Genomic DNA, 25,024 nt, shown 5'->3' on the forward strand with positions numbered 1-25,024 from the left:
GTTTGACTCAGTTATTCATTAGGCCATAACGCAGCTAACTTGGAGGTAAAGATGTTCATGACAATATCTGTTTGTACTAGCAAAACGTGGGAGATGTCATTGATCAGAATAATTACCTAAATGATGGTACAGCCATTGATAGTAGAATGAAATATTGCATAGTCAGAAAGATGCTTTAATTTTTTGACATGAAACAGTGCTTAAGAGGCTAAGCAGGATACAAAATTATATATAAAGTAGTCCTCCCTGATTTGCAATTTCATTTTCCACAGTTTTGGTTATCCGTGGTTAACCAGGGTCTGAATATATGGAAGATTCCAGAAATACTTCCCAAGTTTTAAATTGTGTGCCATCCTGAGTAGCACAGCGAAACCCCATGCTGTCATGCTCTGTTGTGCTCGGGATGTGAACCATCTCTCTGTGCAGCCTTCCCACGCTGTTCATGCTGTACCTGACCATCAGCCACTCAGTAGCCCTCTCAGCTCTCAGATCGACTGTCGTGGGGTCAAGTGACCCTTATTTTACTTAATTATGTGTGTTCACGTGACCCTTATTTTACTTAATTATGGCCCCAAAGCATAGGAGTAGGGATGCTGGCCACGTAGACGTGCCAACGAAGAGCTGTAAAGTGTACGTACGTGTAGGAAAAACAGTACATATAGGGTTCAGTACCATGTGTGGTTTCAGGCATCTACTGGGGGTCTTGGAATGTATCCCCCATGAATCAGAAAGGATGACTGGTACAACTTTTTTTTTTTTTAAAGAATTTATTTATTTATTTTTAGAGAGAGGGGAGAGCGGGAGAGAAACAGTTACTGGTTGCCTCTTGCATGTCCCCAACTGGGGGGCCTGGCCCACACCCCAGGCATGCGCCCTGACTAGGAATCAAACCAGCAGCTTTTCAGATTGTAGGCTGACGCTTAGTCCACTGAGCCACAGCAGTCAAGGCTACAATTTCAACTACATAAGGGAAAAAGTACTTACACGAAAGGTGGAGAAGGAAATCATTGTAAAATCGTGAGATGATATGCTCTGTGAAATTTTTCTGGTTCTTCCCAGAATGTTTATATACTACATGTGATAGTTTCTACATCAAGGGGAAGGTGGGAGGGATCCGTGAAAACAAAGGCAAGGGCTGGGGAGTCGTCGTTGCACATGCAGGTGAGGGGATGGGAACAGCACTTTTTACTTTCTATACTTAAGTTCTTGAATTTCTTCACATGCTTGTATTACTTCATAAAAAGGAAAAGAGCCTTGGCCAGGGTGGCTCAGCTGGTTGGAGCGTCGTTTTGTAAACCAAAAGGTTGTGGGTTCAATCCTTAGAGCATATGCTGGGTTGTAGATTCCGACCCTGGTTGGAGTGTGTGCAAGGCAGTTGATTGATGTTTCTCACATCGATGTTTTCCTCCCTCACTCTCCCCCTTTCTTTCCCTCCATCCAAAATCAATAAGCATGCCCTTGATAGAGGATTTTTAAAAGGTGGGAATTCGGGGGCATGACAAACTTACCATTATCCAAACCAGGTCACTGAAATGGGCTTTGCGAAGGTTTCAGGGCCACATTTAAGCCCTCCAATGACTTGAGGCACAGACAGGAACTACAGTGATACTGGTTCTAGTTATCAAACCAACTTGGGCTTAGACGGACCCTTGAAAGCGAGAAGTGCTCTGGGAGCACTTCCTTCAGGGCACCGAAATAGATGGACCAGAAACTCCAAGCCTGAGTCTGATTTGCTTCCTCTTTGAATGTGGCTGTTCTCCCTTCACTCAGTCCCATTTCTTGGCCTCTCAGTAGGTTCAGAAATCTGTTCAGATAATGAATGTTAGAAATTGCCCTGGGTACTAAGTCTATTTTAATTCTATTTGTTTCTCACCAAAAAATTGCTTCTGCATCATCGGCTGCTCAGAGCTCATCCTAGAGTCTACAGTGTTGATTTGAGCAGCTCGAGTTTGAGAAAACAGCACTTCACAGGAGCTCTGAGAGATAATTGATGTCTTCTTAACCTGTGCTCACAGCTCAGTACCTTTATCTGATACTTACATTTCTTCTTTCTCCCAAGGAGGCACCCAAGAATAGTCTGAAGTGTTAGAGCTGAGGGTTGTTCCCTGCCGTCTGAGGCAGAAATGAGGTTTGGGGGGTTCGAGTGCAAAAGTGCGTGTGGGGTGAGAGCTCAGCCTACAGAACGCACGGCCCACGTCTCCAGGCCTCCTTCTCCAGAGGAACCTCTTTCTTCCTTGGGCCTCAGACAGGAACTTGACCCTAGAGTAGTAGCTGGAGAATTCCATGTAAACTTTTTGGCTCGTGGACACTTGCAGGGAATTTGGACAACTGTTTTGCCTTTGGGGACCTCACCAAAGTGGGACCTAGGGCCAAAGCCATGTGCCCTCCAGTTTGTGTTGGCCCTGGCTGAGGAACTGAGAATCACTGCAAGAAGCTACTTTCAAAGTGCCTCTTCCCCGTCCCTGTGGCCTGAAGCCCCAGCGGCCCACGGGTGCTCACGGTGCCAAGGTGTGAGAGCAAGCCTCACTCTGTCTGAACCAGCAGGCGGCTGTAAGCTGCAGGGCTGGCACGGTGGGCTCTTGTTGCCACAGTGTGGTGATAGTAGTGTGCTGCCATTTGAATGCCGTTTGTACCAGTGCTCTGCTAGGTGTTTCGTGTGTGTAATTTTATTTTATTCTTAACTGTGTTACAAATGAGAAAATCAAAGCTTAGAGAGTTTAAACAAAGTGTTCCCAGTCACAGAGCAAAGCAAAAAGCCAAGATTTTGAAGCGGGGAGTGTTGCTTAAGCACTTTCTCTCCACTGTTCCTGTCCATATTCCTGAGGGTTTACCTTAGTGGAGTTTTGTAAAATTTATCCAGCAAAGTACCTCTTGGCCAGGTTCGTTGGAGACGGGCATGTCTCCTGAGCACCTGTCCTTTCGGGCACTGTCTGTGGTCCTTTCCGGGATGTCACAGTGCTCAGTCCTCACCAAAAGCCTGCAGGGTTGGTATCAGAGCAGAGGGGAGTGATCTTCTGTAACTGCATAAATTGCTGAGATGGTGCTGACAGGGCTCAGGTGGTAAGCCATGCTTTCTGTTTGCTGGCTGTTGGCACTTCAGGGGCGTGTAGGACAAAGGGACCTGAAACAAAGTGACCAAATAACCAGTGAGTGCAGATGGGGAGAGATACAGAGAGGTATGCAGGCAGGTCGTACGTCCTTGGGAAGACATGTAAGTAGGAACCAGAGGAGCTCAGGAGGCTTGTTCCCTGTCTCTCACCTGCCCATTTTATTCCCTTTCTGCCTCCCCCTCCCCACACACATGCGTCAAGTTAGCTGTGGCTTCATCTGGAGCCTGTTGGTGTGGAGGAGTGCGTGAGCTGTGGCCACTTCGGGCCCTCAGCATCTCAGGCAACTGGGCTGGGAAGAGTGGTGTCATAACTCTGCCCTTCTTTTCCAGGCTGTGAATTTTTCAAAGAATATAAGGATCGGGATTACATGGCTGAAGGGCTCATTTTTAACTGGAAGCAGGTATGAACAATAACATTTGTCATCTTGGGTCTTAGTGTTTCTTTGTAAAGGGAGACTGTGGAGAACAGCTAGCAGTCATTTTGGAGAAAACAACTACCCTTTTTCTTTCTTTTCTCTTCCCTGAATGAGTCTCATCATTTTCTCTCTCTCTTGTCTTGTATATAAATGTTTACATTCTCATCATATAGACTTGACTTTCTCCCTCTAGTTTCTCCCTTTCTTTAAAGGAATTTCCAGGGACAAGGTAGAAAAAGTTCTTCTTCTTTGCCCCACTGTCTGTGTCCAGAGGGGGACCAGCAATCTGTCCCTTCCCCAGCCGGGGGGAGCAGGCCACAGGAGCCTGCTGGAGGCTGCATGCAGGTCACTTACATCTGTCTCAGTGATAAACGGTCCAATGGCCAACCGAAAAGCTCTGCTTGGCAGCAGTATCTGGTCCCTTTCATTTGTAAGCTCTCGCCCCCAGGGTAGCAGAGGCATCAGGCCCGGAGAAGGCAAGCGCTGTGGAGGAACATCATGCCTGCCTGTGGTAGCCACACCTTCAGGGCCACAACCTGCCCTGACACCATGGCTTCTCCTCGTGGCCAGCCTGCATCTCACAGGTGTCTTTTCTGTCCCCAGGACTACGTCGATGCCCCACTGAGCATCCCCGACTTCCTGACTTGCTCTCTAAACATTGACTGGAGCCAGTATCAGGTGAGGGGCCTGACTCTAGCAGGGCAGAGTAAGGGAAGGAGACAAGAGGACCATTGGTGCCTGCCCCACGAGTCCGTCGTGCAGATACCTGAAGGCCTGGCTGGTGCCCTTTGACCTTTCACAGCCTAGGGAAAAAGGAGCTGCTTGTCTGTTTAACTCTCTCTTCTGATTTGCTCTTGGCCCAGAAAATACAAGCTTTCTGAACGTGACTCACTCGAAGATTTGCATCCACCAGGGGGTTCTTTTTCCAGAGAACCTCATGGTGGCTGCTTTCTAGCCCTGAGCTTTAGTGATTTTTCATTTTTTCCTTTTAAATGTGTGTTCTGCCAGGGGAAGTGTAGAGCTTGCCTGACCCCATTTGATTATAGAAACTTTAAAATTATTTCCATTGTGCTCCTCTTTGTCGCCATCTACCGTGGAAGAGGCCTCAGCCTCACTGGATGGATCTATCTCTCTGCTGTGTTTAGTCCTCTGTACAAGCCCAAAGGCTGTCAGCCATCTCCTGGCCACTTGCTCCAGCCAGGACAAGTAGCCTTGTTCTCCCACCACCTTCCCCACATCTGTTGCTTCTGTCTGGATGCCACCTCCCAGCCTCCTCTTGTCTGGCTGAGCCACTGCCTTCAGGATTTGGCCTGGGTGTTCATTCCTGGAAGAGTTCCCTGATATCTTTTATCCCCCATCCCCAGGGTCAGGTGTCTTTATCTGCATTCCCATTGACCCCCTGGGCATATCTATCATGGAATTTTCCACTAGGCTGTGGTCACTGATTTAGAGATCTGCTACCCCCCGGTCTCCAGTAGACTGAGCTCCTGGAGGTTGGGGAACCATGGGCTGTGCATCCGCAGCACAGAAATGCACAGAGCCTAGAGCTGGAAAGGCCGAGCCAGTGACTACCTTGAAAACATCCTGTTTCCCTCTTCCTCCTCCTCCATGTCTGGACAGTTCCCATCCAGCCCTGAGGTCTCAGAGAGGCCCCACTCACTTGTTAAGCATCTATGTGCTCCCATAGGACCTTGGCTTTTGTTCTCCAGGTAGCAAGTGGTCTTAAAGGTAGAGGCTGTGCTTATCTCATTTTATCTTGTACATTTAGCCCTTAGTCACAAAGCAGGAGCTTCATGACTGAGTGAACGAGTTAAGATTGGTGTCAGGTCTTCCCTATGCAGGTGTTTCTACAAGAGGGAGTTTTAGGAAGGAGAGCAGGCCAGTCGTTTGTCGTGCCCCAGAAGCCTGGGGAAGGAACAGATCTAGGGGCCCTGCTTCCTTCTGATCGTACTGTATGCAGGTGTCGAGTCACACTTATTCTCCCTTGTGGCATATTCTTTCTCCTTATGTAGATGCAAACTGGATCTGATAAACTACTTACTAAACAAGATGCAACTGTAGGGGTTCAGTGACACTGCCAAGGACGTTTTCTCTCTAAAAAGGAGTCGTGTCTTATATAAGCCCTGGATCCAGGCCCCATCTTACTCAGCCTTTCTTGCAGGGCTCTGTGGCCTTGAGCAAATGTCCTCACTTGTCTCTGAAAGTAGAGTTGACAACACCTGTTTCAGTGTCATGGCGAGGTTCAAGTATGATTACTGTTTCAAAGTGTCCTCTTAACTGAAATGCGTATTTTAATGACGATAATTAAGAACTAGGCTACTAGCTAGCTAACTCAAGGGAGTGAACACTAATAACATTCCAGACACAAAAGTAGAAGGGCAGGGCTTCCTCCCAAGAGTCCTGCCTCTCCGGTTGCTCATTGGTCTTACTAGGCCTCCTACCATCCTCTTCCTCAGCCAGGTGTAGGTTCTGGCCTTTCCGTCCCTTCAGCATGGGGGTCCAGGACTCTGCTCACTCCTCATCTTCCCGGGTGATCTCATTCATCAGTCACTCCATTAGCCCACTGCCTCTCTTGGCAATCTGCATCTCCATCATCTTCCTCAAGAATCCCTCCATGCAGCCACCTCAAACTCAGGCTATCTAAAATGGAATTGGCTACAACCCATAGCACCCCCAGAAGGGCCTAAGTGCCCCAGGGCACCATTTACCTGGGTGCTCAGATTTGAAATGTGGGTGCTTTTCTTCCCCCCACATCCATGGTCAGGTCCCATCAGTTCTCTGAATCTCTGTCCCTGGTGAAACCCTCCAGTCTTTCTTGCCTCCATCTCTCAGCCTAGTTCAGGCCACAGTCATCTCAGTGAATCTCCTGCCTGAACGAACGCAGGGCACACGGAGGGGCAACTGGAAACAGTGAATGTAAAGCACTTGACTAGGGCCTCTCAGGTAGCAATACTCAGATCATGGCGCAAGGTCATCACTGTCATCCCCTTCTCTAAAACCCACCACTGACTTTTACCATTTTCCTCAGAATAGAGTCCAAGGACCCTTATGTGGCCCATCCATTTCCTCATATCCTGTCCTTGTTCTTGAGACTGGCCATCCTCTCCTCTAGCCACACTGGCCACCTTTCAGCCCCTTCGGGAAGAGTGCTTTCCAGGTTTTCTCATGCTATTCTCACTGCCAGATACACTTGTCTGCTTTCCCTCCCCTCTTCTTGTATGCATGTTGCCACCTCCAAGAAGCCTTCCCTACTGGTCCCCATGGAACAGGCACGTCTTACAATGACACAGTCCTGCAGCATCGTAGAGGTCTCCTTTCAGTCTGCACACCTGCGACAGTCCACTGTGCCTTCCCTCGGCTGCAGCCCCGTGAGGCCTGAGTTGTCATTCACAGCTGTGCCCTCGGGCCAGGCCCTTAGGGATGCTCACAGTGGGAGCGCTGGCGATACTTGTGTGGGTCTTGCTGCCTTCCCTGCGATTAGACCAAGTTCTGTAGAGGTCTGCTTTTTCTTTCTGTGCCGTAAGACCCCTTGCAGTGTCTTCTCCTCAAGCTAGCCCCTAACAGTGAAGAGGCAGCGAAGGAACATTCTACAGGTGTGTCCTAGTACCTAAGCACTAAGCCTGTGGGGATGCAGAGATGCCAAAGTGGTTTCTGCCATCACTGGGCTTGATCTAGGAAAAGAAGCGACAACATAACTGTCACCTGCACAGTAGAGGTAGTGACTAGCAACCACAGAAGACGACTCTGTAGAGAACGTAACGGGTTGGGCCTTTGCATGAGGAGTGTGCCATCTGGGGGAACAAGTACTCCGGGCATAGAAACATAAAGCAGAGGCAAGGTGCCCAACTCTGCACTGAGAGACTTTTTCACAGAGTGTCGGATAAGAGAGTCAGATGAGGTTTTAATGTATTTCTCAGGTCTTCCTCACCTTCTGCAATCTACACACCTCTGTTTCTTTAGTATTATAGGAAAAGTCTCTGCAGTGTAACATGCAATACAAGCTTGAACTTCTAAGTTTGGCAGGACTGAGTTAATGTTTCAGCTCAGCTTGGTTCTGTGCCCTTGGGCCTCTACCGTCCCATCACTCCCCAACCTGTGGCTCCTACCCAGGACTAGGCTCGTTGTGAATTTGCTGCATCTCCCTGGTTGTCAGGGTCCCCTTGGAATAACCACCGTAACTGAGGCTGCGCAATTCAGTCCTTGGTCGGGTGGCCACACCTGATCGATGCATCTTCCCCCAGCCCACCTGACTTCCCTGGGCTTTGTGTTGCATAGTTCTTGCCTCCTGCTCCCCCCCCCCCCCCGTGAGAATCATGGCTTTGAGGGAATCTATTGGCAATGGTGTGTGTGGCACGTTTGAGCCAGATGAGTGGAGAGACCCCTGTGCCACTACAGGTAATGGCTTCATTAGTGCGGCATTGCAGCGCCATCTCTGGAGCTGCAGAAAGTGGGTCAGAACTCTCCAGAGGCTGCGGGAGGGTCAGATAAATGAGCCTGTTTTCAGTTCCTGGGAAAACCATGCCAATTTCAGGTGCTGTCTTCACCCTCCCCCTGGGGAAGTGCTCGCTCACTGGCATTCTCCACCCACCCTGCACAGCCCTAGACACTGATAAGCAGCTATGTGGAGAGGCTGCCCCCACTGCGGGGAAGGGGGCTGCAGAACTGGGTCAAGCCCCTCCATGGAATTCCAGATTACGAGTGGACTATTTCTAAGAGCATCTGGTCCTCTTACTTGAGCTAGAACAGAGGTCCTAGTCTCTTTACAGCCTTTGCCCATTTTTCATCTTCCACCTTATGAGCCTTCTGTTGTAAAAGAGTCTGTCTGCCAACAGACTGTATTTATTATTCATCAAAAAACAGAGTATGCAGTGAATAGCAGTAGAAAGTGGAAAAAGTGTAGTAGATGAGAAGATTGATATTTCCCTTGGTTTCTGTGATGTGATAGCAGATGAAGGAATGGCTCTTCCTGTTTGGCAGCCAGGGCCACCAGCTCAGGGCTCTTCGTTTGCTGCTATTAGCTCCCTGGAGGGCCCTGTGGGGGCCCAGGGCTCAGAGAAGGCTACTGGTGGGTTGCCCAGGCTTCTGCATGGCTTCCTCACTGTCATGTTGGGATAGAGGTCACTGTGTGTGTGTGTGTGTGTGGGGACCTGTGGGATGAGGGTGCTGGGAAAGGGGAAAGGAGGTCTCAGAATGGGGAATAAAATCTCCAATTGTCTGGTATTTGGGATGAAGAGCTCCGGGTATTTTATTTTTTAAATACTTCCAATGCCCGGTTTGAATGAAATATCTGTTCCTAGACCCCTATTATCTTTCTTCCCTAACAGAGTTGGGACCTGGTGCAACAAACACAAAACTACCTGAAACTGCTGCTTTCCATAATTAACAGCGATGGTGAGTCTGCCTCTGCCTGAGCTCCCAAACCATTGGACGTCCTGGGTGTTCCCAGGTCGTGACACTGAAACGTGTGTTTGCAGGGACCACACAAGTCTCTTTTGCTCTGTGGTAGGAGGATTTGGGGATTCTCTTCTCCATTGGCAGCTTTATTGCACATCTTCAAAACCCTGGAAAATAAAATCATGAACTCATTACTATCTGAACCCCATTGGGTCAGCTGACTTTTGAGCATTAGTGTTGTATGAGGGGGGCCAAAATGGCCTTTTAATTCAGAAAGATGAGTGAAAAATCAGTTCTGGCTGTTTATTGGGTAGAAGCAAAAGCCCAGAGAGGACCAGTCACCCACCCCAGTTGGCTGTTTTGATTGGATAGGACTTGGTGTCTCTGGAGCAGGCTGGCTCTTTCCGTTTGATATCAGTCAGGAATTCCGTGGGATTACACTTGCTTGAAGAAGTGGAAATACATTAGCTTATATAACCAATGAGGCCCAAGAACAGAGCCATGTGCCTAACAAATATCGCAAAGAGTCTCTTCTCATTTTTCATACCCACTGTCTAATTAGCTTCATGGCCGGCAACCATTCCAGACTTGTTTCCTGCCATCCACACTCCCCCAGAAGAGACAGACTGCTTCTGTCCCAGAGCTCGTGCTCAGAGACCTATCTCTGAACTAGTCACTGTGGCCAGGTTTGCCAAAAAGTCACATTTCTGTCCCTGGAGCTAGGCGGTGATTCTCTGTCTGGTGCAGCACTGCCTCTCAGGGGGCTTCTGGAGAGCTGGGTGTTGTATGAACTAGGGAAGGCCTACCTACATTTGGTGGGTGTCAGCCAGGGACCCTAAATGTTCTTGGGACAGCCCTGTACAGTGAATTGGCTTCCCCTAAAATACCTGTAATGCCCTTCCTGAGAAATGCTGGGCAGTGACATGCAGGTCAGCCCCACTTACATGACTTGGGCAGAGTAGACTGTCCAAGCATCACTGCTTCCCTAAAAGTACCCTGTGGCCAGAAAAAAGAGGTGCTGCAGACAGACAGGTGCCACCACCCACCCCTTTCTGGGACCAGATTGGAGAAGAACTTGGGGAAGCCCACCAGGAATTGGTGGTCTGGCTGTCACACCAGGCCGGGGGGGTGCCATGTTTCCTTCTCATCAGCCTGTGTTTGCTTCTCTTCTGGGTTCCTGAGTAGACGACAGCGGGCTGCTAGTACACTGTATCTCAGGCTGGGATCGGACCCCCCTCTTCATCTCTCTTCTGCGCCTTTCCTTGTGGGCTGTGAGTACAGATGGTCTGGGTGGGAGGTCAGGGAGCATTCAGAGATCCATACCGAGATATACCCTTCAGGAGCATTAGGAAGTAGATAGCTCTGGGGAGTAGAGATTTGGAGTGAGGTGGCGTGTTTAACCCTATTTGTGGGGGTGGTTGGGCAGCCTCACCACTGGATTTGTAGCTGTGGGTCAGCTCCTGGAACGAGGAGGGGGCTTCGTCTCGGGGAGGCATCTTCCTGATCTTGGCGCGTCTTCCCCATCCCTTTCAGGATGGGCTCATCCACACGTCCCTGAAGCCTGCTGAGATCCTCTACCTAACAGTGGCCTATGATTGGTTCCTCTTTGGGTAAGCCTTTGGGGAATGTCAGGTTTGGGGCAGGGTCAGTGCCATGAACCTACGTTTCTGTGTAGACGTGTGTGGTGGCTTCTGTGACAGTGTCTGAGGTCCCTGCGACTTGGGACCCCCTTTGCCTCCCTATCTCGGCACTGCACTCTGTGACCTTGCTTTTTTGTTGCAGGCACATGTTGGTAGATCGGCTCAGCAAAGGAGAGGAGGTGGGTACCGCTCACAGTCTGCGAGCACATGCCAGGGCTCCCAGAGCTTGGGGTTTTTTTTACCCACAAGAGGAGCAAGACGACGGTCAGTTTGGTATCCACAGTTCCCTCCCTGGTGTGCGCTGGGGTGAGGCAGTATGGCAGGAAAAGCACCAGCACCACAGCCCCGTTCTGAGCCTGGGCTCCTTTCCTGCCCTGTGGGGATAACACTGCCCACACACTGCCTGTGACCTTCCTGGGTTCCTCCTTTTCCCCTTTTGCTGCCATCCTACTTACAGCTGGCTTTGTTTTCTCCACTCAGCTCTGGAACCAATTTACAAGTCCTCTTCCATCTCCCTCATCCTTACAGCTAAAACCCAGATGCTCTTCCCCACCCTCTCTACTCTCATCACCCCCACTTGGCAACTTTTAAGCCCCAGGGCTGTCCGTGAAAATGGGGTCCTGCCCCGCTCCTCACCGCCAGCCCAGCCCCAGACCAGGCAGGGCCCGCTGGGCTCCAGGGCATTCTTCCCATCTGCTCTGACCTCTCCACACCTATCCTTTTTGCTGTTTTTCTCAGTCTTTGCCTCTTTAGTATCTTTGTTTTCCCTAAACACAGACCTAGAGTCAGACCTAAGTTTGAATCCAAGTTGTTCCACTTACTACCTGAGTGACCTTGCAGTGATGTATTGATTAACCTTGAGTCTCTTGCTGTTGGTCCTCCTGTCTCACAAAGAGAATGTGTCCACATGCCCAGCGTGGGAGCCACCATGCAGTCTTAGCTCTTTTCTTCTGCCTCCTGTTCCCCCTTATCTTCTTGAAACATCTTTCTCACTCTCCTGAGGCTGCCTTCTTTTCCAGGCATCTTATCTTGTGCCTCCTTTTGTTCCTCCCTCATAGCTCTCCTTTCCCCTTCCAGATCTTCCAATCACTTACTGCATCTGCCAGAGCTGCAGAGCTCATAAGCCAGTTCCTCAGAGGCCTCTGTGAACTCTGTTAGAAACATTGACTTTGGCACTGTAATCTGCAAGTAAAGCCCCTTTGTAGTCACTTATTTTGACACTCACTGGCTCTCAGGACAATCCTGTTCTCCATACCAAGTCCCCCACCCCCAATGCAGGTCAGATTCTGCCTTCAGAGAGTCTGCAAAGGATGAGGCTTAGCCCAGTGGTGTCTGAATTTAAACTCTGGCCATCTCTTGGCATATGCAAGAGGCCCTCCTCAGCTAAGAGGGTTGGTTTTCGGGGTACAGGCTTTTCCCTTACCTCCACCAGACACTCCAGACACACTGACTGATGCTTTATGCTGCAGCAGGCCCACCAGGTGAGGAGCCCCCATGGCCTGGGGCCTCCTCTTCATCTGGTGTTGGGGGGGTGAGGGGAGATGGTAGGTGGCGGTGGTAGATAGTAGAGGGCTGCAGGGGGGGATGGGGGAGGGGTGGCTGTGAAGGATGCAGGACAGCATTTCATATGTAACCACTGGAATGTTTTTGCTGTTCTTACAACTCATAACCTTTGCTGGGGGTTCCTAGGAGGTTGGTGTACGAAGAGCTTCCGTTTGTCTAGTAGATTTCGCAGTAGAGGGCAGTTGTGCTGGGGCAGCTGCTGGCGCGCTTGTGACAACCAGCCCATCTCTGTTGGCTGGGTGCTAACGCAAAGGTGAGCCTTTGCACCTGAGTCCCTGAAGGTCATGGCTCAACCCTGGCCAGCACCCTCTGACTAAGGCCTCCCCTCTGTTCTTCCCCACCTCATTCCCACCCCGCCGGCCCGGCCCATTCTTCACCTTAATCCATGATCATTTCAAGAAGCCTCTGTCTGCTGTGTGGCACCCAGGGAAAACATGCTCCACAGGTCCAATTTGTATATTTGGCAGATTAAATTTGACATTATCATTAAAAAAAGCCATCGATGTTTTTAAAAAATGAAAACAAAAAAACTGAGGACTAGTGAATAGTACTCTGTTCCCCTTCCTTGTCTTTGAGGTTCATAACACATTAGCATATTAAAGACTAAAAAGCCTTTGGTGAAAACACCTGTTTAATTTTATGTAACACATTTTCATACTGACTTGACCCTCTTTTCTTTTTCTTTTTTTTTTTTTTTTTTTTAAGAAAATCATACGGGGCTCTGGGATACCGTGAGGGGTTCATGTAACGTACCTTCAGGAATCACTGGGGAGTCTTAAAAACTGCAATGACTATGCCTTTTGTGCATTTAAAGGGGGTCCATCTGAGTAGCGCAGTGGCTAGAAGGGAGGGGGGTGGTGGGGATGTGGCTGGAGGTCAGGAGCCGCCTCCTGCCTGTCATAGCTCCTCAGCAGAGCGGGGCCCAGACCCTGGCTGCCCCTCAACCCTGCTTCTCCTGAGCCTCTATTGCTGGGCATTTCCCCTACAGAATCTTAACCCTTCCCCTTTCGCTGTGTTCCTTAATTTGTGTTCATTCAATCTCTTTGCCTCAAAATAATCTCCCCCAGCTGTCCTCCTGTGTTCGCCTCTCTCCCTGGGTCCTTAGGAGAGGCTGAGGGGAGAAGGTGCTGTGCTCTTCATCCTTTTCAGTAGCTTGAGATCACACATGTTATATTTGAAGCGTTTGGAAAATCCCTGGCTTACCTTTTTGAATTCCCAGGAAAGAAACATGATCCCTTCCTTCCTTGCCCCAGCCGAGTGCACTTCCCAGGCCTGCGAAGCTCTCTCTGCCACACATACTGTTTATAGACCGCATTATCCAGCAGGGTCCCCAGAACAGGGCTGCTGTCCTGCAGGGGGTTGACCCAGGTGGCCGCCTGCCCTCTCCTGGGCGTTCTGCCACCTAGATTCTTCTCTCTGGAGAAGACCGTCTTTTCACGTGTGCCACTCTTTTGTTTCTTCAGATTTTCTTCTTCTGCTTCAATTTTTTGAAGCATATCATCTCTGAGGAGTTCTCTTCTCTGAAGACACAGAGGTAAGGAGAAGCCTGCTCTCCACTAGTGCCAAGGCGCTCTTGGAAGGGCCACTCTATGGCAGGCAGGGCCGCCTTTGCCATCATATCCCTGCCCTGCTCCCCTGCGTGCTTGCATGCTGGCCTTCCTTCCACGCCTTCCCTCTGAGGCCAAGGCAGGGGTCCCTGGTGAAGGCTAGTGAGTAAAGAGGCTCTTCCGCCTGTGAGGCAGGCTGGGATCCGCCTGCAGTCACACTGTCAGAGGTTTTGGGACAGATGAGTGGTCTTTGATAGCCAGGAGAACAGGGCGCTCTGCTGTAGGAAAGCCAGCCCAAGGACAGAAGGACTCATAGCTCCCTGCAGCCCAGCAAAAGCAGCCAGTTCTCCTGCTTGGCTGGAGAGTTGCCCTCCCTGGGCTTCTGTAAGTTGTGTCTGCACCACTGCAGCCCATCACCATGGAGCAGAGTCTGCTCTCAGACTGGGAAATGCAGGAGTCTTGCTTGGCAGTTGCTTTAGGACTCCTATGAGAGTTGGTGTCTTTTCTGAGTTTCCTTGCCTTCCAAATTCAAGCTCCTAATGTGTTTGGCCAGACTTGACCTCTAAGGGGCCAAGCTGAAAGGAAAGAGGCAGTCTTTGCTGGTGGGTCCAGATGTGGGTCTCGGATTTTGCAACACTCTAGGGTAGGACCTTATGTCCATGAGTTGCCAGGGGTTCAAAGCTTCTTTCCTAGGCGAGCAGCGTGGGGGTGCAGGGTCAAAGAAGACCCCAGCCTGGTCTGGAATTCACCATTCTGGGTTCTGTTTACAGGAGGAAGAGTTTGCCAGCCCGGGATGCAGGCTTTACCCTGGAAGATATCTGCATGCTGAGTGAGTCGCAGGCCCCAGCAGATTTCCCTTCCTCTGTTCCTCTTTCTGACTATGGACGGGACAGGAATTGTTCTTTTCTAGAAGCTTCTTTCTCCCGTTGTATGGTATGGAAGAGGTGGGGGACCAGTAGTGGGAGAAGATAATGTGCTGAACAGATGGCCTTGGCCTCTTTCAGGACGAAAGGACCGTGGCAGCACCACCAGCCTTGGCAGCGACTTCTCTCTGGTCATGGAGAGCTCCCCAGGAGCCACTGGGAGCTTTACCTATGAGGCCGTGGAGCTGGTCACTGCAGGAGCACAGACTCAAGCAGCTTGGTGAGGGGCCAGGCTGGAACTAAGCTTGCTCACAGCTGTGGCCCAGGTCACCAGCTCCAGGGAGTCCCAGGAACAAAGGGGCCTCCGACAGTAGGCTAAGAGCACGGCTCTGTGCCCTGCTGTCTCTTCTGGGCCTTGGAGACCAGCCATCTGGTTGGTGAGGGGCACTGCCTGTGGTGGCCCAGGAGCCTGAAGGGCTGGGGCTGCCTGTGAAATCAGGTAGAAGTGACAGGGCTGGGTGAGGGAAGGCTAAATGTTAAAGGGACTCCCTGGGGGAGCTCCCTTGTGTTATTGGACTGGGAAGTGGGGGGACAGTTTAGAAAGAAGAAAACAAGAAGTAGTAAATACAAGATGATGACTGGGAATTGGCGACTTGGTTGAGTCAACTCCTTTGAAAATGTGATGAAATCTGAGAACCTGATGATTTTTTTTCCTCGAAAACGGCTCAAGATTTTGTGTAACATTTGGAGGGAGGGACAGTTACTGAACTGTTAGTTAAAGATCTGTTTTCTAGCTTGTGCTCTGAGGCCAGTAGGTATTATTTGGATGCCACAGCCCTTCCATGAAGACCCAGCTCTTGCTGCCCATGGCCGAGTCTAAGGGAGTATTGATGTGTGCCCGCCCACTCCCATATGGCATTTTCCCGCTGGAAGTAAAGACTGGACCCTGAGATTTGGTAAAAGTAGGGCTCACCTGGGGCAGCCCCTTGGCCAACAGTTCTCCTCTTTCCACTGCAGGAGGAAAAGCCACTCATCCTCTCCCCAGAGTGTGCTCTGGAACCGGCCACAACCCTCGGAGGACCGCCTGCCTTCCCATCAGGGGCTGGTAGAAGCCAAGTCTTCCAGCTCCTCCTCCTCGAACCATTCTGACAACTTTTTCAGGATAGGTAGCAGTCCCCTGGAGGTGCCCAAAGCCAGGTGAGGAGCTCCAAGCCTCTAATGTTGGAGGTAGCTCACCTTCCCTGCCTTAATAAGGCTGGAAAGTGGGGTTCCAGCACTTGAGATGGTGCCTCCGGTGCTGTCTTAGGACAGGGTTCCTGGCATATGGCCTGGTGCACAGTGTACCCAGGAGGCCAGAGGGAAGTGACACATTTTCAGGCCAACGCAATATTTGGAGGGTGGGTCAGTGTTTGGGTGCAGAGTAAGAGGTGGTTCACAGAGTGGTTTGGAACTTCCAGAGCCCTGGCAGGTGGGGAATTCCGACGGCGTGGTGGTTGTGATGCGAATTGGGGCTGCCTTCACCTGTCGACTTCAGCAGGTCTCAGCCCACCACCCTACCCCCTTCCCTATGGACCTCACATTCTCATTAAGGAGATGACTCTAGATCCTTCAAGTCCCTTCTGGCACTCATTCTGTGTCTCAGTTGGTGGAGCGGTGAGAAGAACAGATAATAGAGAGCTAGGCTAGATGTGCATGGCTGGGGCAAACCTCAGGAGACTCTGCATGTCGGGAATGGGCGCAGCTCAGCTGTGACGGACAGGTGTGGCTGAAGTTGCTGCAGGAATGTTGTTCCCTAGATGAGACTGAAGCTGAGCATGCACAGGGGCTTAGGTTTGAGGGATGGTCTGGCACTTGGGGATAGCATTTCTGAGCTGAACCCCTACCACTTTTTCCATGTCATACTCCTAGGGAAAGAATTCTGTGAATTGCTTTGTTTTCTAAAGCCTTGAGAATGTCTGATTCTTCTGGAGAGAACAAAACAGTGCAGGACTTAAGAAGTTCTTAATAAATTCTAGGGAGAAACGGGCATTTAGCAGAAAAAGCATGAGCATTGAAGTCCACCCCGGATTTGAGCCCAGCTCTGCCAGAGTTTCAGGCCTTCATTGTAATAAGCCTATACCAAGGAGGAAACAAGGAGAAATTGTAAACTTCCGGAATTCTTCCCCTCATTGCCATCCTCTGATTTTTCTCTGTGGACAAAAGCAGGCAATGGAGGAAGATGGGGAAGAGCCTCCTCCCCATGCAGACAGAGCAGATCAGTTGTAGAGCTCCGGACTGCACTGTCCAGATGGGTCTTACACACTCGCCTCTGAAGGCGAGCCCTTCAACCTGGAGCATTAACATGTCTGCCAATGCTGTAGTGAGTCTGTCCAGTGGAGACCACAACCCCTCTGACCCCACGGGAGGTTTGGGGGGACAGGATTGGCTGAGCAGAGACCGTGCAAGGCAGCAGGTTCACTTGCCTGTGCTCACTCCCCTCTCTGGGCCCACTGCCATGCCCCAGTCGCGTGCCCAACCCCCTGGGGGCAGGCCTGGGGCTGCTGCAGCACTGTGTGACCCTCGCCTTTCTGGGCCAGAGCTCTCGCTCATCATCTCTGTCTCCTTTTCTGCCTGTGCGGTGTTGTTGGACACGTGGGAAGGGAACCAGAAGATTCCTCTTGGCTTCTGCAGCCCTGCCCTGGTGATAACTACGCAGCTGCTGGGGGTCCGCCTGCTGAGGCAGCCGTCCGTCACCTCTTCCCACACCCCAGCTATTTATTATTCCCGTCTTCTGGCCAAAAGACCATACTTTCAGTCTTGTGCTAGTTTCCCTGGGCCTCACTGGTGGTTCTCCACTTGACTGTGCAGCTCAGACTCCTAGGGCCAGTCCACGGTAGCAGCTGAGGCCCCTCCCTCAGAGGCCAAGCAGTGTGGGGGTATCCTCTGACTCCTCAGCCCTTTGGACCAGGCAGGGCCTAATTGAGGCTGGGACAACTGGTCCAAAGTAGGACACAAAGCCTTGGGAAGGCCTGAGGTGGGCTGCTGTGAGGTGTTTGATGACTCTGCTGGGCTATTCTGGGAATGCCCACTTGGAGCCTGGCTGGGCTGGCCAGGCAGCAAGGCTCTGGATTGGATGCCTGTTTGCCAGAGGTTTTGAAAGACTAGATTATTGAGGTTTGGATCATTCTAATTATGTATTTCCATTAACATTAAAATTAATTTAGTCTCTTTTATCTTAAAGTGCCTGAGGGATCCTGTCTTTAGCTTCCTTGCCTCTCTTAGGTAGCAGTAGCCAATCAGCTTTTTAGTGCAGTAGGGGGTACTGTATGGAAGGAAACCCTTTAGTAAAGCTATCTGTGACAACCAAAATTCCTCTCACAGTGTGAATTCCCTGGGTTTCATGTGCTCCAAATTCCCAGATTCTCTTTTAAGATAGGGCTTCCCTTTAAAAGGAATCAGTAAAGCTTTGTTTAAAGTGAAGAAGTAGGTATTGGGTTGGGAAGAAACTTCTGTGGGGGTACTGCTTCTTACCCAGCCCTAACTCATACCCCTCACCAGAAAGACTGGTGGCTTTTTTGCATTATCAACTGCCGCTACACAGATTCTGGCTGAGCTTCATTTCTGGACCATTGTTAAATCTCTCATCAGCTACAGGGCTGGGGGCTGAGAAGAGTGAGGACCACTGCTCTGAGCTCATGCCTCCCCAAGTCATGGTTAGTAAGTGGCCCAGCTCCAGTCATGTGGCCTTGGTCTATGTTCCAGAGTCAGACATCCTTAGGGGTCAGGAGTTGCTAGCACAGTACTGCCCAGGCTTGAGGAGGAATGGTGCCATCCCTGAGCCCAGCATGAAGCCAAGCTCCCTGAAAAGCCAATGAACTTGGCTGAGGGTCACCTAGCAGCCTGGTTAAATAGCTAAGTAGCAACATAGGAACCAATTCTGCTGCCCAGGCAGCTGCTCTTCCCAGATCCTCCACCATCTACTACTGCCTGCTCATTATAAGCAGTGAGCTCTGTCCCAGGCTGTGTTTGATGAAGTGGAGAAACCAGATTGCTTTCTGCAGTGCATGAGTTTCTGCCCCATGTATGATGTGTTCTTGCATGGGGCTGCAGCTCCAGACCAGCAATGAATGTGAGAAGCCTAAAGGCATTGCCAGCTTGAGACCTGAGCAGAAAATTTGGAGCCCCCAAAACACCTCTCCTTGGACTTGTGCAGAAACACAGAGGCCCCTGGTTGAGTCACACACACACATGCACACTTGTGCCTGTGGTTAAAGGCTGGACTGGGAGATAGTGGTGTTTGTTTTTCAAATGTGTAAGAAAACCCATTCTAGCCATCTCTGAAGTCAGTTGCTCTGAATTCAGGCCCTTGTTGAACTGAAGGATTCTTACCTTAACACCCCATTCTGGACTTATTCACTTAGGTAGAATAGAGGCTTTGAGACTGTCTTCTGGGGGCTTGGAGGTTGATATGGGGCAGGTGTGTAGAATAGGAGACATCTGGTCCCCTCAAGTCTAGAATTCTGGGTCGTAGCTTAAATAGTCATTCCCAGCATGACCTCAGACTTGGCACTTGATAGTTTAAACAGTAAAGGAAAATACTGGTTCGTATGGAGAGATCCAATGGAAAAGGCAGCCTTTGGTGCTTTCCCCTTGCCTCCTACATGCCATCTTTGTCTTCTGTCCACCTTCCCTAATGGTGTCCGGTCACTCCTGGGACGCTGCTTCCTTTTCACATCCAGGGATCACATGGACACCTCTTTTCCAACCATAGATCAGAAGCTCTGTGCTTTATTGCAATTGGAAGGTATGTCCATCAATGAACCAACCCCTGAGGCCTCTACCACCCCTTAGCAGGAAGATCAGGGCTGGCATGGCCTTTGGTCAGACCCAGGTTTCACTCCCAGATTTTCCATTTCTAGTTTTTTTGACTTGAAAAAATCACAATCCTTCTGTGCTCGGGTTCTTTTGTTTATTTATTTGCCAGGTCTTAGTTTATGTGCCTGGTTTATATGGCTTTGGGGGGGGAAGGGAGAGTTTTACTTAAGTGAATTTTAGAAATGAAAATTTAGACGTATTGCCAAACCTTGGCCGATTTTGATGTGTGTGAGTTGGGGTTTTTTTGTTTTGGGTTTTTTTGGGGGGGGGGTTACATTTTATTTGCTTGTTTGTTTTTAATGTGTTTTCTTGATTATGCTATTAGAACTGTACCATTTTTTTTCTACCCTTTATTCCCCTCCACCCTGCACCTCTCCTCCCACCAGCACTCCTCCACTTTAGTTCATGTCCATGGGTCATACATATAAGTTCTTAGGCTTCTCCATTTCCCATACTACTCTTAACCTCCTCCTGTCTATTTTGTATCTACCAGTTATGCTTCTTACTCCCTTTCCCCCACTCTCCCCCCTGCCCATCCCCACTGATAACCCTCCGCGTGATCTCCATTTCTGTGAATCTATTCCTGTTCTAGTTGTTTGCTTAGTTCATTTTTGTTTTTGTTTTTTTAGGTTTTATTGTTGATAGTTGTGAGTTTATCATTTTACTGTTCATAGTTTTGATCTTCTTTTTCTTGGATAAGTCCGTTTAACATTTCATAAGGGCTTGGTGATGATGAACTCCTTTAACTTGACCTTATCTGAGAAGCACTTTATCTGCCCTTCCATTCTAAATGAAAGCTTTTCTGGGTAGAGCAATCTTGGATGTAGGTCCTTGCCTTTCATGACTTGGAATACTTCTTTCCAGCCCCTTCTTGCCTGTAAGGTCTCTTTTGAGAAATCAGCTGATAGTCTTATGAGAACTCCTTTGTAGGTAACTGTCTCCTTTTCTCTTGCTCCTTCTAGGGTTCTCTCCTTCATTTTAATCTTGGCTAATGTAATTACGATTTTTTTTAGAGAATATTTGTTTATTTTTAGAGGGAAAGGAAGGGAGAAAGAGAGGGACAGAAACATCATTGTGTGTTTGCCTCTCACACACCCCCTGCTGGGGACCTGGCCCCACAGCCCAGGCATATGTCCTGACTAGGAATTGAACCAGTGACCCTTGGTTTGCAGGGTGGCACTCAATCCATTGAGCCATACCAGCCAGGGCCTATTTTGATGTGTTTTTGATGGGAAGGATTCTAAATGCATTACCATACCATCTCTTTTTGGTTTTGTTGTTTTTGTTTAAATGTCAATGTGTTCTGTTTACTTATGCATTCACTGGTTGTTTCTTGTATGTGCCCTGACCAGGGATCAACCCACACCCTTGGCTTATTGGGGTGATGCTCTAACCAACTGACCTACCAGGCCAGGGCTGTTTTTAAATTTTTAACAACTTTCTATTTTTTAATCACAGTTAACATACAATATTATTAGTTTCAGGTGTACAACCCGGTGATTGATTATACATTTATATAACTTACAGCGTGATCACCCCGCTAAATCTAGTACCCATCTAACGTCATACTTAATTCTTACAGTATTGACTGTATTCCCTGTGCCATACTTGACATCCCCATGACTGTCTGTAACTGCCAGTTTGTACTTCCTTTTCCTTTTTCAGCAGTCTCCCCACTCCCAGCTCCCCTCCATCTGGCAACCATCACAGTGTTTCCTATATCTATGAGTCTATTTCTGGCCTGCTTGCTCCTTTTTTTCTTTTTAGATTTCACATACAAGTGAAATCCTATGGCACTTGTCTTTCTCTGTCTGACTTACTTCACTCAGCACGATACCCTCTAAATCTATCCATATCATTGCTTATGGCTACATTTTATATTTTTTTAATGTGAGTGATATTTCATTGTATATAAATACCACTTTTTATCCATTCATCTATTGATGGACACAAGTTGTTTCCATATCTTGGAAACATTATTATCATAAATAATGCTATAATGAATATATGGGTGCATATGTCTTTTCAATGTAGTGTTTTGAGTTTCTTTGGATAAATACCCAGAAATAGGATTGCTAGGTTCTTCTTTGTCTTGTTACGGCCTTTGTTTTAAAACTTATTTTGTCTGTAGAAATAGAGGCATGCATACGTGGAACAGACTGACAGCTGTCAGGGGAAGGGAGTTGGGGGGGTTAAACGAAAAGATGAAAGAAGATGAAAGGGATTAAATATATATATATATACATATATCACACAGAACAGTGGGGTGATAGCCAGAGGGTGGGTGGAGGTGGGGAAATGGGGAAGGACTTGGCTCGGGGTGGTAGGCACACGATGCAGGGTGTAGGTGATGTTTTATTGAGCGCTATGCTTGAAACCTGTATGGATTTGCATACCAGTGTCACCCCAATAAATTTGATTGAAAAAAACAATTTATTCAGACTTTTAAAAAGCCTATTTTGTCTGGTATAAGTATTGCTTCCCCAGCTTTTTCTTTGTTTCTATTTCTATGAAATACGTTTTTCCATCCCTTGACTTTCAGTCTGTGTGTGTCTTTTGATCTGATATTGATATGTTTTATTGCCATTTTATTATTCATATTTTTTAAACCTTTTTTTTTTCTTAAAGAAGACCCTTTAGCATTCTTTGTAGTAGTGGTTTTGTGGCGATGAACTCCTTCAGCTTTTTCTCATCTGGGAACCTCTTTATATCTCCTTTGGTTCTAAATGATACCTTTGCTGAGTAGAGTAATTTTAGTTGTAGGTCCTTGCTTTTGATCACTTTGAATATTTCATGCCAGTCCCTTCTGGCCTGCAAAATTTCTGTTGAGAAGTCATCTGATAGTTTTCTAGGGGCTCCCTTGTAGGTAACTTTTTCTCTTGCTGCTTTTAAGATTCTATCTTTGTCTTTAATCTGGCTTTCTAATTATCTTGGTGTAGGCTTCTTTGGGTTCATCTTGTTTGGGAATCTGTGCTTCCTAGATTTATGTATCTTTTTTCTTTTACCAGGTTAGGAAAGTTCTGTCATTATTTCTTCAAATAGGTTCTCAATTTCCTGTGCTGTCTTCTCCTTCCAGCTCCCTGAAGATGTGAATGTTGGTGTGCTTGAAGTTGTCCCAGAGACTCCTTAAACTATCCTTGTTTTTTAAATTTTTTTCCTTTTTGCTGTTCTGAATGGATATTTTCTGCTCCCTTATCTTCCAAATTGCTGATTCAGTCCTCTGCTTCACTGCTGTATTGTTGATTTCCTGTAACATATTCTTTGTTTCAGTTATTCTTCATTTCTGAATGGTTCTTTGTTTTCTGTCTCCATTCTTGTATTCTGTCTCTTTGTTGAAGTTCTCACTATTCTTCCAATAAGTTCATTGAGCATCCTATAAGCAGAGTTTTGAACTGTGCATCTGGTAGACTGCTTGCCTCCATTTTATTGAGTTCTTTTTCTGGAATTTTGTTCTGTGCTTTCATCTGGGGCATGTTCCTTTGTCTCCTCATTTTGCTTCCCTCCCTGTATTGTTTCTGTGTATTAGATAGAGCTGCTTCGTCTCCGAGCCTTGGTAGAGTGGCCTTCTGTAGTAGGTGTCCTATAGGGCCCAGTAGCTCAGTCTCCCCAGTCACCCAAGCTGGGTGCTCCAGGTGCACCTCTAGTGTGGGCTTTACACACCCTTCTGTTGTAGTTGTGAGCTCAGTTTTTTGAATCCCCTCTTTAAAGTGGGAGTAATGGTCCTGGCCTCCATCTATTTGGGTTTAAATGAGGTAATAGAGTGAAATACCTGGTACATAATAAGTACTCACCTTTCCTACAAATGTTCAGTAAACTGTAGCTGTGGTCGAAGGCCTGTTCTTACCAGTCACATATCTGAGGGCAGTGGGCCATATCAGGGCACTGGGCAGGTGAAAGACCAGGCCAGATCTGTTCCTTTTTGTTTCACCTGTGTGGTTTGGGCCAAGTCTGCTTGGATGGGTATTCTTTTACCTCCTTCCAAAAAGGACTGTCTAACGACACCTGCCTGAGTTGGTCCACAGCAAGTATCTGGCAGGAGGTAGACGGAAGGTGGAGGCTTCACCCTCTTGGGTACTGTGAAAAGAGCCTAAGCTGTATCCACCTAAGGAGTGAAATGTTGCCAAGAAGCCAACCTCCTGGGCCTTCTGAGCCACAGGGATGTGAACAGATGACCTTAGAAGCACCGTTGGCTCCAGTTCTGCAGTTTGAAGGCAGCTCTGTCTCAGGTTCCCTCTAGTTCCCTAGCCTGGATACGAGAGGAGGTGGAGCTCAGACATCTCTCTTTTTTGCTGCACTGTTTGTGCATGAGTAAGGGTATGAGGCAAAGAGTATGGGGTCTTGTTAAAGGTGGTTGAGTTACACATGTATTAAGGCTTTCTTTTTCTTCCTCTTGCCTTTACCTTTCTTTCTTTACCTTTAGTGAAAGGTTTTCCTTTCACCAGGCAGGTGGAAGTGCTCCCTTCTGGTGACTATTTCCTGTCATCTTCCAGTATCCCCTATAGCCAGCTAGTCCAAACTGGCACTGAGGAGCACTTCTGTGCTTAGCACAGTCCCTTGCTCTTAAAGCCCGTATGCTCACTCTTGAAAAAGATGCAAAATACGGCTGCTTGCTGAGATGGCTTCATGTCCCCTGGGATCGTGTCCCCTGATGCTATCCGTGCTGCCTGCTCCATCCCTCAGCTGTCCCCTGACTGTTCCAGGTATGGTTCTTTCTTGGTGGTGCTACCTGCTGGACACTGGGGAAGTAAAGGGAAGTGACTAGCCCAGGAAACCAGGAATCCCTGCAGAGAACCTCTCTAACCACATTCCGTCTGTCTCCTATTTTCCCATTGGCAGTGTGAGTCTGGTAGCCCTGGGGGAATAAATAAGGTTGGGGCAGAAGAAACCCCCGCGGTCCTTGCCCCAGGATTGCCTCATTCTGTCCCACCTCTTCTGCTCAGCATCCCTTCTACTCAGCATTGGTTCTGATGTTTAGGAATTGTTTTCCCGCAAACCACTAAAACTGGGAAAGAAACTACCCTAAAGTTTAACAGTAGATGAGGTTTGTGGAGCCAGGCTGACCTCAGCCGGGTGGTGCTGACTGAAGGCCTTGGCATGACCTGGAGGAAGTACTGGGCAGGCGCCAGACTATGGCATATGGCTTACCCTCTCCTGTCTCTTTGATTTACAGACTGCATGAGCCCTACCAAGTTTCTGCATCTAGAAACAAGGCTGCCCTGCTTTCTTGGGCACTAGGGGCTTCCACCAAGTAGCAGACCATGTCCTGTTCTCATCTATAATGCTGCTGTCACACACCCTTCCAGAGCTTAGCGGGAGTGATGAATGTGGCAGGTCTCTGTGTTACAGGAGGTTCTGATTCATGGTGGCTTTAACGTAGAAAGCCATCTGTTTTTCCTTGTCTCAAGGTGGTTCTATTGTAGGACAAATTTGTAATCAAACTTGGCTTTAAAAATCTCTTATACTCACTAGCTGTGGTGCCTTGGGCAAGTATCTTCACCTGTCTGGGCTGCCATTTCCCTGTCTCTAAAATGGGTGTGGTTAAGGGTCAGTAGAGATGCAGTGCCTGGCTAGAGCTGCATTCAGGTGGCAGCTGCTTGAGGATAAGATCAGCCTGGTATGACTGGTGTGGGGGAACTGC

General features: G+C 48.6%; 1 protein-coding gene across 8 annotated transcripts in view; it reads left to right on the forward strand.

Moving 5' to 3' along the window:
- MTMR14 (myotubularin related protein 14) overlaps positions 1 to 25,024 on the forward strand; it is a 54,818-nt gene that overhangs the window by 24,748 nt on the left and 5,046 nt on the right. For all 8 annotated transcript variants that reach the window (XM_037134668.2, XM_037134667.2, XM_053669229.1 and 5 more), the window contains exons 8-17: positions 3,440 to 3,510; positions 4,129 to 4,203; positions 8,850 to 8,916; positions 10,105 to 10,190; positions 10,453 to 10,529; positions 10,702 to 10,738; positions 13,586 to 13,656; positions 14,440 to 14,498; positions 14,674 to 14,812; positions 15,550 to 15,729. In XM_037134668.2, the coding sequence (XP_036990563.2) occupies positions 3,440 to 3,510; positions 4,129 to 4,203; positions 8,850 to 8,916; positions 10,105 to 10,190; positions 10,453 to 10,529; positions 10,702 to 10,738; positions 13,586 to 13,656; positions 14,440 to 14,498; positions 14,674 to 14,812; positions 15,550 to 15,729 (862 nt within the window). The remainder of the gene's footprint in view (positions 1 to 3,439; positions 3,511 to 4,128; positions 4,204 to 8,849; positions 8,917 to 10,104; positions 10,191 to 10,452; positions 10,530 to 10,701; positions 10,739 to 13,585; positions 13,657 to 14,439; positions 14,499 to 14,673; positions 14,813 to 15,549; positions 15,730 to 25,024) is intronic.

Source organism: Artibeus jamaicensis, unplaced genomic scaffold (genome assembly GCF_021234435.1).
Source record: "Artibeus jamaicensis isolate MK-2021 breed Jamaican fruit bat unplaced genomic scaffold, CSHL_Jam_final contig_519, whole genome shotgun sequence".
NCBI lineage: Eukaryota > Metazoa > Chordata > Mammalia > Chiroptera > Phyllostomidae > Artibeus > Artibeus jamaicensis.